A 12,317-nucleotide genomic window follows, 5' to 3' on the forward strand; every position below is an offset into this window, starting at 1 on the left:
GCAGTATTCTGTACTCATCACAATTGACCGATTAAAAAAAAAATAAATAAAAAATCTCCATCATTTTACTGCACACACTGAAGTATCTCAGCTTATTTGGGAAATAAACATGCATGAAAACAAAACTCAGGCACTGGAAAAGTTTGATTTATTGACAACCAACAATAAACAACGCTATAACAATAAACATCAAAAGGTATACTAAATCATTTTTAAAACAGTAAAATCAAGAAAATACAAAAAAAAAATCAAACTTCAAAATACTGTGATAGCGGAATATAATTTCTCTGCTATCAGCACCAGCTGAATGTAACTCTGGAGAAGGCTGTAAATATGTTGAACTTCATCATAGAAAGGACAGAAGGCACAGAAATTAAATGGGAACTGACGATTAGGTTCTGAACGGGCTACTAACGTTTTTATACAGAAAAGCCTTAGTATTAGCGAGGCAAAAGCTTCTAGTCCCAGCCTGTGCCCTTTCCCCATCTCTTCTCCTGCTTTCCTGTCATAACCTACACTGTCAATAAAGCCGCTGTGGCCAAAAAATAAAACAAAAAGCCTTAGTCGCGTCAGTAACGTTTCCATGCCGGTACACTAGATGGCAGCGTGCACCTTCGACCTCGATTGGCAGCACGCCGTTTGAGGAAGAAGGAGAAGAAAGCCATTTTCCCTTAAATTCTGGCAGGGGAACGAGAACGCAGAGCTTAATTGTTCTCAATATCTCTACTGTTCTCGGTATTTTAACAAGAGTCTTTGGTTGTCTTCTGTGTAAGTTTTGCCGTTGGTTACGTGGTTATATCTTGAGAATATATATTTTTAAGTTTCATCGTCATTGCTGCTGGTCGGTCTCGGTTATCAAACGAGCTAGCGCTAAAGCTACAGGCCTAGCTGGGTGTAAAGCTGAGTGTAGCTAAGCTCGACATTTTGTTGTTGGTTTGAGTGGCAAATGTGTTTGTGAAATGTCAGCACTCACGTTGGCTAACGAACCACGTAAGTTAAATAAATTGCACACAAGGTTACGACCATTACAGGTTGTGTGTATGTTTTTGCGTATATTTTGTCAGCGGTGCATTGACGAGGACGTCCCCGTGTCAGTAATGGCGACGTGGCTGCTGTGTGCTCTGAGCACCGTGCTTTTGATTAGCTCCACGAAAGTGATACAGATAATTAGTAACTTACTGTACACGTTGGGGGGTTTCACTACACGGATGGCCAACCTGGAAACTTCGTCTTTACTCCTTTTTCCTTCTTCAGTGAGTGTTTTCCAGTTGTATCTTCCAAAGTATCTGGCTAAGCCTCTCTGAGATCTCCTGGCTGTGCATGAAAGTAATGCATCAAGATGCCATGTTAGTTTGTTGTCTTCTTGGGATTGGTGGTATAAAGATATAAAATTATTTTTTCAGTCATCTGGTGTGTCTGTGGTTATAGGTAGCCATTGTACCACTGGGTAAACAAGCTGAGGTACTGTGTGATTGCATTATGGTTTAATGGTCTGGAACCGAGCAGTGACCCAGGTTACCTCTGCGTAAGGATGAGCTCATGAAATCCTACTTGCTTCATTTAGACAAGGCTGAAAAACAGTTGTTTCTGCAGTGAACTGAACATTTTGGAATCACTGGGAGAAGTGGGATCAAAACAGCAACATAGTGGAGAAACCTTGATGAGGAGCAACATCTGGATTCCAGTATTTTTTTTTGTCTTTTTTTTTCTCCTTTGTTCATCAGAAACATGACAGACTAGATGGACCCATCGGAACTACTTTAAAACAAGAAATCTGAACCACTAATAACACAAAGGACTGCACCAGAGGAATGTGATTGTTCATCATGGAATTGTTTTTTGGATAAAAGATCAAATCCATAATTCCATTTAATTATGATTTGAGGTGGGGTCTATGGTGGGAGAAGCATGAAAGTTTCTAGCTGAATCAATCAGCTGGTAGAGTTTAGAAAAAAAATGTTTTGCACAGTTTTGAACCTAAAATATGCATAATGCAAACATTAAGGGATCATTGTAAGTAACAGCAAGTAAGCAGCTAGGACTTATTTGCCCAAAATATGGAAAAACTGCTGCTTTGGACTTTAACCACTGTTAGCTCTAAAGCAATATTGGAAGGGTTGCAGGGTTGATTAGACAGCGTTGTAAATGTACAGCCCAATATTTTTCAGTGTGAGAAGTCTGAGTCTCTGATTTGGAGCTGCTTTGGGTGGATCATTGCTGGTGCAGATGAAGTGGCAGTAAAAGATTGGTGATGTTATGCACTGTATACAGTGATTTAGTCCTTTGTTAAATCACAGTGCCAGATGAACCTTTTTCTGTAAAGTGAGTTTATTTTTTTTATTTATTTTTTTTGCGTGGACCTTGAGTCAGATATTTTATAGTCAGCAAAATTTTATTTGGAAAGTGGGCTGCATCTTATTTCATTAATTTTGCTGTGATTTCTACATAAAGGCCTTCAGTCTTGAGGCTTTGCTTTCTGGAACGTGAGGTGGATTTGGGATTAACTGTTGCTGGTAACCTCTGTGGCTTTTATTTTGCTATCTTGGGTGTTTTAAAAGTGGCTGTTTGGGGCATTAGTGTAATGGTGTCTGTAATGCCCCTGAGATTGCATTGCTATTTAGGTTTTATGGTGGTATATTGAAATGCCGGGAAATTTGCGCGGAGCTACAGATGCTCTGTTGCAATAATATTATTTTATATCCTTCTGTCTACAGGTGCTGTTATTTGTGCTTCAGCATGGCGGTCGTCATCCGTTTACAGGGACTGAGAGTCACAGCGGGTGCTGAGGATATTCGCAGGTTCTTCACTGGCCTCAAAATTCCGGATGGAGGGGTGCATATAATTGGTGGGGAGCGAGAGGAGGCTTTCATTATCTTTGCTTCAGATGAGGATGCAAGAAGAGCCATGACCCGGTCAGGTGGGCTCATTAAAGGCTCACCTGTTACATTGCTGTTAAGCAGTAAAACAGAGATGCAAAGCATGCTTGAAAGAACTACAAAAATTGTGGAGCTGGATCAGAAGAGGCGACTTGAAGATGATGTAAGACATCCTCGCAGGTCTATGGACCCCGAGATGGGCAGGAGATCAGGCAGCAGGTCAGGTGACACACCTCCACCCCTGCTTCAGAGCGCCTCAAACACAGATGATGTGTTTTTGTTTCTAAAAGGACTGCCTTTCTCTGTGACTGAAAAGGAAATCTGTGACTTTTTTAGTGGGATACTTGTTGAGGAAGTTGTTTTGGTTAAAAATCGAAAAGGATCGAACAATGGGACAGGTTTTGTCAAATTTGCAACGAGACAGGATGCAGTGGAAGGGTTGAAGAGAGATAGGGAATACATTGGATCAAGGTATATTGAGATCTCCACGACAACTTTAAATGATTGGTATCGGGCTACTGGTGGAGTGCAGACAGCTGTCATGGGTGACAGTTTTCAAAGGGGGAGATCACCCATTCCCAATCAGAGGAATCCACAACACCGTGCAAGGTCACGATCGCCTGTTGCCCAGAGACACATAGCTCCTTCTGATGAGGAGTATTGTGTTGTGTTGGAAAATCTGTCATTTGCAGTGGAAAAAGAAGATATAAAACAGCTTTTTCATAATGCAAAACTTGAAGATGACCAGATCCTGCACTTGATTGACAGAGATGGGAAACGAAAAAGATCTGCACTGGTTCTGTTCAAGAGTTTGCGTGACTATTGTGAGGCTTTGGCTCATGAAAAAAGACAGTTTCTCAATCGACTAGTGCATACCCGTCCAATCTCAAGAGAGAACATGATTGCCCTTCTGAAACCTCAAGGTGTCACTGTCCAACCTTCTGGAAACTCTGAAAGATTTCAGGAGAGGCCTTCATCTTACTCCAGTGATCCTTATGACTCTGAGAAGATTTGCATATTTGTGCGGAACCTGCCTTTTGATGTGCGAAAAGTTGAGATTATCGACTTCTTCCAGGGGTTTAATATCACAGAGGACAATGTGCATGTGCTACAGGATCGAGAAGGTGCTGGGGTTGGAAAGGCTTTGGTGGTTTTTGGATCTGAGGCAGAGGCTATGAGGGCACTATCTCTGGATGGACGGCGGTTTCTTGGGTCAGAAGTCATACTAAAGTGCATTTCACGTTCTCAGATGCAGCAGTTGGGTGTTGATCCGCCAGTGGTGCAAAAGCCACTGTCGAGAGGGGAGCGGTACTTGGGCAAGAGCGGTGAAGCATCTTATCGCAGTGGTGATGCTTCGTATTCTAACTTCAGGATTCCTCGTGATGGTGATGTAACAGTGACTAATGCACGGGACCGCATCCGTGGAGGCTTTGATTATGAGCCTCGTGCAGTGCGGTCTCGGTCTCCAGAAGATAGGGGTAATGGAGTTCATGACAGTTTCCGCTCCCCAGTGGAGCCTTTTGATGCTCCCACTTGTGTACAGTTAGTTAACTTACCTTTCCAGATCAGAAGCGAAGAAATCTATGATTTTTGTTATGGATATCACATAATACCTGGATCTGTGTCGCTGCAGTATGACCAGAGTGGAAAACCTAAAGGCTCTGCTACTTTGGTATTTGAGTCTCGTCGGGAGGCATTAACAGCAATTGAAGAACTAAGCGGAAGACCAATAGGGCCGAGAAAAATAAAGCTACAACTTGTGTGAAAGTCACATTGCTTTTCATTGGAAATGTACACAATGTTGTTCTGAAACAAAGTGAGTTTAAAAACTACTGGCTTGTTTGGGGGGAGGGCGACTGCTGCTGTTGACATGGCTTTATGATTCTGATTATAAAACCTTGCATGTACTCAGTCGTATTTCTTATTGTGATTAGAGTTGTTTTTGATTTAACCTGAGTGGTAAAAGAAATATTTGATAAATCTTTTTTGTTTCAGCTTATAGCAGTGTAAATGTATGTTCTATTTCATCTCACTCTTTTGTACAGTGTGTCATTTTAAAATAAAAATGCATACATTTGATTTGTTCACATTAAATTAGGACCTGCTGACATAAAGCTTGTCTGTAGAGGATGCAGGTTAACTGAATAAAAACCAAACTTTTCAATTTTGTTCAGTGGTGTGAGCTTCTTTTGTTTCCTCATTGAAGACGTGATATTCAGTTTTTATTTTTTACGACACTGCAGAGCAAGATCTCAATATGATCGTTGGTGTGTCTGTATTTCAAATATTTAGCTATCCTTCTGGTATAATTTTTTTCACCATCAGCAGCAAGTAAAGCATTCAGTGTATGAGTGTGAAAAATGCAAAGATGCCAGAACACAATTGCTATTGCACTGGTTTAGTTTCATAAGTCAGTATTTACTGTTTTTACATTTTAAGTGTTCACGTTTGGCTACATATCCATTTAAGACCATTAGAAGTACTTTTATGCTTGTTGGCAGCAATTTGTAAGCAGCATTGGGAGAGCTACTTAATGACCACAAACCATGGGAGGAAACGAGTTGGTTAAAGGATCAATTTGAAAATGTAGATCATGGAAAAAATTATAATTTATAAGAAGGATCATACAAAAGGCTTTAGTTTTGTATATAGTGTTGATCAGGAAGTTAGCAGCTGGCGGTAGACAGCAGTAATTTATATTAAAACATGTTCTGTATTTGCGTATGTGATTTGCTTACCCAGCCTAAACAGCACTAGTCCAATGTGAGGTGGCTACCGGACAAATGCATTGCCTGGGTGTGGCTTCACAACGAAGATGGTTCAGTGACATTATACAAATAATACAATAAAGACATCCCCCTTTATTGTTCTAATGTTGCTTGTAGGTTCATTATGCAACTAAAAAAATATTAAACATTATACAGATATTGATTGAACTGCTTATTGTATTGTATTATATGCATCCTTCTCAACTAGTCTTTCGAATTGTGCGGTTGAACCAGAGTTAATACACGCTCGGGTTTTATTTTGAAAGTTAATACAGGAAGCTTTTACGACGCAGTTGAGGTGAGGAGGCAGAATTCCACGCTGAGGGGTTTTTTTTTTTAGAACTAGAAGTAAATAAACATATCCTTGTAAAATTTTTAAAAAAAGACTACTTCGACAGGTAAGATTTCGCGCTACGAGTTTCCAGCGTTGCTAGCTAGATTTTAATGGTAGTTTATGAGAGTTGAAACTTTTGCATCATTCAATGTCAAGTTGCGGTTTCCATCACTTGTGTTAGTTTTCTGCCTCGTCGTGGGGGTTTAACGTTATCAAGCTATGTGTAGATACGGTCCCAGCCATTAAATAAGCACGGGATTGTGGACGCTAACATCAACCGCTAACGTCAACGTTAGCTGCTCGCCGTTCCCTTGAAGCTTTACGCAGATTCATTTTGCCATAAGTGCGTTTCAGTGGATAACAGGAACGTTACACCTGGCTTTAAAAGTTGTTTCTTTAATGCAGTTAAACAGGGAATTTTTATAAAAGGCTTTGTACCACTATTGTGGACAGTTTCACAAAGTTTGAGAAGTTCGCTTACACCCAGCGTGATAAAGTTAAGCTAATAACCATGTTAAGTACACACACGAAACAAACAAAATCCACAATTTTATGCTAGCTATTACACTATATTCAACCAGGACATCTAAAATGAGTGACTATGTGTTTTTTTTTCAGTTAATATTAAGAACCCAAGTAATTTTTTTGTTGTTGTTAATGTAATGAGCTATCTTATCTAATTATTTTATATAATTTTCTGAATGCTAAACATTAGGAGCTTGATGTTGAAACCCTCTAACCTTGACTAAAATGACTGAGTGGGGTAATTTATGGCTATTCCGTTTTATATGGGAATGCTGTTTAATTTTTAATTGCTCTGTCCGTGTTTATCATACCTGCAATTCTTCCATTTTTATGACTGATGTCTCACTGCAGTTAATGGTTTTCAGTCATTTTAAACAAAAGATGGAAAAAAAAATAGTTTGAACAGAATTTTTCTTAATTATTAACAAATGACAATAAAAAAAGCCAATAATGTCAAAACAAAATTTCAAGGGTCATAAATCATGGGCCATTTCCTGACATGCAGCCTTGGCTTTGGCCCACTACAGGATTCCTAATGGACTCCAAACTCCTCTCTGAAAAACACTGAAAAGTAATATACAAGTGACTAATGTCTCCTTCTATAAATGCAACACTTCTCAGTAGGCCTGTAGAAATTAGTAGGCTTAAAGCATGTTTGAACCTTACTGACACCAGAATGGAGGTATCAAGGAGAAGAGTCCTTCAGAAACACCTGGAGCCAGCGAGACCCCTGCGTCGCTGCATCCATGCTGACAGTTGTAAGTCATCAGCACAAGTAAACAGGATCAAAGGTGTGAGTTTGAAATTCATGTTGGAGTTCATATTTAATGACTGTTCATATGAGAATTTTATCACTTTATTTAGACCTACCAGTACATCCTGCTGCACATTCCCAGCTGTTCATGAATGAAGAGGTAAGAAAAAAAAAGGGGGACAATTTTTATAGTCAGCACTGACATGCATCAATTATTCTAGCAATGACAAACACCTAAAAGTCTTTTTGTAAATATCCAGCTTCTTCACGCAGGATTTAGTTGAACTACAGCAAATTCACAGAAATATAGTTTTGTTAAACTAAACCTACTTCCAAAACAGTAGTTTAAACTACATTTTTACCAAAGAATGAGACTCACAGTGTATATGTGATATGAGCACAATGCAAATACCAACAGAAAAAAGTATAAATGTATTAAAAAGTTCTCACTTTTTTACAGGTCATTCATAAACAACAAAAGAGTATTCATTGGGAAGTGCGCAAATTGTTAGCTTTGGCTTTGGATACTCTGTCCATCAGGCTCTAGCTCACAACTATGAATACAGGTCTTGGAGTGTAACATATTTGCCATAGCTATAGTGGTTCTTTGACAGGAAACGATTCAGGGGATTTACCTAAGATTTTGTCACTGTATGAGTAACTTAAGCCACCTTTTTAAATGGGCTACACCACTGGTTTGCAAACGTTTTCTGGTATGCCTCACTTCAAATTAAAAAAGGATCCAAGTTGAATTTTACTTAAATTAATATCAGTACAATAATATCAACAAACTCCCTTTTTCATTCAACATAACTTCACTTCTTGTGTTTCCACCTGGGTTTCTGTGACCCACCTGCAGTGGTGCCACACCACCAAATGTGAACTCCAGCGCTACACAAAAATGACACATAATATACTAGTTCTTAAATTTTATTTTAACTTAGTTGCTTATTTCAATTGTTTGTAAAGCAGTCGCAAGTAAGAATTTCATTGCTCAGCATAACCACAGTGTTTTGCGGTGTACATGACAATAAACTTCTTGAATCTTGAATCTTGAATTGAAGTAGTTGATTTAAGCAAAATTAAGTTTTTCTAAAACTTTTCTGAAATATTGTTCTTGACAGACAAATATTGGTGTGGAGCAGTTGTACAAGATTGTCAACCTCCAGAAAGAGAAAAAAGGTACGGTCTTTTTTTTTTAAGTTTATGGTTTTTTTACGTCAAAAATAAAAATCACCTAGAAGTGACTCTTTCTATCTGTAGTGCTTACAGTTTCAAGGAAAATTTTTGAACCCTTTAGAATTTACAGGATTTCTTTGCTAAATATTGATAAATGGGCTGATCTCTTATCAATCTTAGACATACAGTACCAGTCAAAAGTTTGGACACTTACCCTGGGTGAGTGTGTCCAAACTTTTGACTGGTACTGTACATAATTTTACTACCTCGTCTTCCTTTGGCTGATTCCTTTCGAGGTCACCACAGTGGACCACCTGCCTCCTAGCATCCTCCTCTGTCACACCAACCCTCTGCAGGTTCTCCTTCACTATATTTATGAACCTCCTCTGAGGTCTTCCTCTTGCCTGGCAGCTCCATGTTCATCATCCATTGTGCAATATATATCATCTCTGTACGTGTCCAAACCGTCTCAATCTTGCCTGTTTAACATTGTCTCCAAACTTCTCAGCCCAAGCCGTTCCTCTGATATACTCATTTCTAATGCTGTCCCTCCAGGGCTTTATACTATGAGTTCAGCATACCCAGGGTGTCTTTCTGTTGTCAGAGTTGTCACCCTGACATTGGCACATCCCATTGCACATTGGGATAAGCGGTCACACGAAGCTGGTGATCAGCTTGCTAAGTTAACCCAGGGTTTCCCCCTGCACACTTAACATGAAAGGGGTGGTGTTTGCAGCATCTGACCAATCTAAAAGGGGCTTTTCACCAATCGTGTGACTCTTCTTCTACAGAAAATGATCCCTGTTGGTGCCACCTACTCCAGAGACCATATCAGATGATGATAAATTGGTGATCAGAAATCTCTAAAAAAAAAAAAAAAAATTTTTTTAAATCTAACTGCAAAATGCAACACTGTTGCAAAAACCACATGCAATTAAAGCTACAGAAACTCATTAATCTGGTGATTTTAAATTTAATCTGAGAGCTTTAAGATCAAAGAGGTAAAATAAACATTTTAGTTCATTTTATTTATTTTGTTACTGACTGCACTCTCTCAGTGCTGCTGTTGTATTTCTAAGGTGATGGCTGCACATTAGAGCTCTGAAAGTTTAAACTGGATACATTTAAACATTGGCAGTGGCGCAGAGGGTAGGCACTTGCCTTGCAGCTGAAAGGTTGCACGTTCGAGCCCCTGTCCCTGCGCTGCGTTGTGTCCTTGGGCAAGACACTTAAACCACATTGCCTAACGGTAGCGCTGGTCTCTGGCTGCATGACCGCAGACGCTCGTCTCTGGATGAGTGATCTGGAACATTGTGTGCCTTGTGTGCACAATGACAATGAGTTGAATCTAACATCTAAAGCTTACTGTCCCACAGCCTGATAAAGGAGATGTAGAAATCACTTCGTCAGCAGATCAAAGTGAAATTAATATGATTGATTGAACAGGTATTTTTGGTGTGTGTTCTGTGTTCTAGTAGCTGGAATTGCAGCAGTGTAAAAGATACTCAGCAGCTGAGTACCAGATAACCTGTTCCAGAGATGGTTAGGTTCAGAGCATAAGTTACAATGGTGATGTACCCCAGTAAGACATGAACCACCTTCGTAGTACAGAAAACCCAGGGTTAACCCCTGAGTTACCTGGATAAGACAAAATCCTGCTTCATAGTGCAGGCCTCTGGTTACAGTCAGTAAATCGTAGCATCTTCAACTCTGCCACCTCCAGCTCAGACTCCTATCCTTTTGTCAGAGCCACCGTCCCCAAACCATACATCATAGCAGGTCTTGCTACCATCTTGTAAACCTTCCCTTGCACTCTTGCTGTTATCCTTCTCTCACAAATCTCCCTGGCACTTGTTTCCACCAACTCCACCCTGCCTGCACTCTCTACTTCACCTCTCTTGTGCACCGTCCGTTGCTTTGGATGGTTGACCCGAGGTATTTGAATTCATCTACCCTCACTACCTTTGCTCCTTGGAACACCACAGTTACACCTGTCAACAAACCCTGAATTCATCAACTCCTCCTTTAGCACCACCGATCCCCATCAGGTGTTTTGTGTCACTGCTGACGAGGCTTTCACAATGATGAGGAGGAATTCTGGACCAAAGGCATCACAGATTTTTTCCTCAGTTCAGTTGATATTCTGTGGAATGACCTCAAGAGGGCCTTAAAATCCAGTAATCACAGAAATAAACAGCTTGTGCTCGATGTAAGATCAGACCACATTTTATAAGAAGCCAATGCAGATGTGTTGGTGAATCTCAAAGGATCACAAACTTCTTTTAAATTTTTTGGCAACTTTATTACCTTTGAACTGAGAGGTTATTAAAGTATCAAACAGATTCTTTTGGATGTGGCTAACGTGAACTCTTCTACTGTTTGTATCTTTAGACAGAATATCTTACACAAGGGATTTCTTAATTGCTCTGGCCTGTTGTCCTGAGGCCAAGAAGAAGCCAGATTTCTTGCCAGAGCACCCGATAGTGTTAACTGAGGCAGTAAGTGTTATATTGTTGTTGTTTACTTACTAAATGGTCCAAATAATAAAACTTGTAGTGTTTGGATTTAATAACGCTTTTATACAATCTTAACAGAGAGATCCAAAGCACCTAAGGCTCCATGAAATGAGGATGACTGGTGGGAAAGATGAAATGTGAGTTTAATATTATAAATTTGTTACCACAGTTTGACTTTATCATACTGTAGAAAGAAAACTCAGTATAGGTTATGATGTGAATGGAATGCAGATTATTCTTTAAAGGCTAATATTAATATTGCACATTTATAAAACTAATTAAGTTTTTATTTGTATTAACATAAAGCACAGAAAAAAAAAAGGAATTCACTCTGGTATTTTGTTAAAATTAATTCACTAACATAAACATAATTTGTCACCTTCTGTTTTTAGGGCAGCTGAAGGGCTTCACTCACCTTGAGAAACTTGTCTTGCTGTTTTGTGCAGTGTTTGTGTTTGCTGTTCTTTATTTCAGTTTAATTTATCTTGTGACATTTTTTATTTGCCTATTTATTATTTTTGCATGAGTGTGACAACAATTTCATTTTCTGATATCACCCTGAGAGTGCTGTGGTGTATTCACTCTGTGTAAACATGTTTTTGAAACATATAAAAAAAAAAAAAAAAAGGCTACTTTTCAACGGCGGTGCCAATGTTTCATTTAGAGAAACAAACCTGACCTAAAGTGACTCTGGGAATTATGTTTATAATGTGGGGGTTACATGAGCATAGAATGCTGACATTTTTTAGTATGTGTGGTTTTATAGTAATAGTCTAATCTTAGTGTTGTAGAGATCAAAACACTTAATTAGTAGTTCTCCGGAGTAAAGATGAGCATTTTTCTACAATTTGATTTTGATTTTCTGTCCTACAGTTCTGCTGTTATCAACCTGATTCAGCAGCAGCTTCCAGCAGAAATAACACACTTGTGTGTCGTACAGCTCGTGAACGTATCAGAGCATTAAACAGCTTAAGAAACCGGCTTAAATGGGGGGACAGTCTTGCATCAGTCAAACAAATACGAACATGAACACTAATGAAAAATTTGATGCTTATCTATTGGTTATGTGTGCTGCATTCATAAAACGATTGTTTGCCAACATATTTGCAATAAAAAAGATTAATGGTCAGCATGAAACCTTGTATTCTTAAGTTTAGGTGAAATTGTATTTCATAAGAATGAACACTGTCTTGCATTATCTTTTTCAACTTTTTTTTTTCAACAGACTCTTCAGAATATAAAGAATTTCTACACTTTTGGTATTCAAAGATAAAACCACCAAATCCCACTATGTGCAGTGTTTTTTTTTTTTTTGTTTTGTTTTTTAATCCTCTACTCAATGAATTTAATCCTTTTTCAGCCTTT

The 12,317-nt window shown here is 39.0% G+C and overlaps 2 protein-coding genes across 3 annotated transcripts; both read left to right on the forward strand.

Annotated features, from left to right (window-relative positions):
* Positions 1-649: 649 nt before the first annotated feature.
* On the forward strand, positions 650-5,044 carry rbm12bb (RNA binding motif protein 12Bb). Its single transcript, XM_030750424.1, has 2 exons — positions 650-768; positions 2,715-5,044. Exon 2 carries the CDS (start codon positions 2,737-2,739, stop codon positions 4,639-4,641), a length of 1,905 nt encoding a protein of 634 aa, XP_030606284.1. The 5' UTR covers positions 650-768; positions 2,715-2,736; the 3' UTR covers positions 4,642-5,044.
* Positions 5,045-5,877: 833 nt separating this feature from the next.
* Positions 5,878-12,214, forward strand: gra (granulito). 2 transcript variants are annotated; one of them, XM_030750919.1, is made up of 7 exons: positions 5,878-5,942; positions 7,179-7,261; positions 7,368-7,417; positions 8,382-8,439; positions 10,828-10,934; positions 11,031-11,089; positions 11,345-12,214. In XM_030750919.1, exons 2-7 carry the CDS (start codon positions 7,180-7,182, stop codon positions 11,370-11,372), a joined length of 384 nt encoding a protein of 127 aa, XP_030606779.1. In that variant the 5' UTR covers positions 5,878-5,942; position 7,179; the 3' UTR covers positions 11,373-12,214. The 2 variants fall into 2 exon arrangements, with proteins under 2 accessions (XP_030606779.1, XP_030606778.1); XM_030750918.1 differs by having other exon boundaries at positions 5,900-6,042.
* The last annotated feature ends 103 nt before the right edge of the window (positions 12,215-12,317 follow it).

Source organism: Archocentrus centrarchus, chromosome 16 (assembly GCF_007364275.1).
Source record: "Archocentrus centrarchus isolate MPI-CPG fArcCen1 chromosome 16, fArcCen1, whole genome shotgun sequence".
Lineage (NCBI taxonomy): Eukaryota > Metazoa > Chordata > Actinopteri > Cichliformes > Cichlidae > Archocentrus > Archocentrus centrarchus.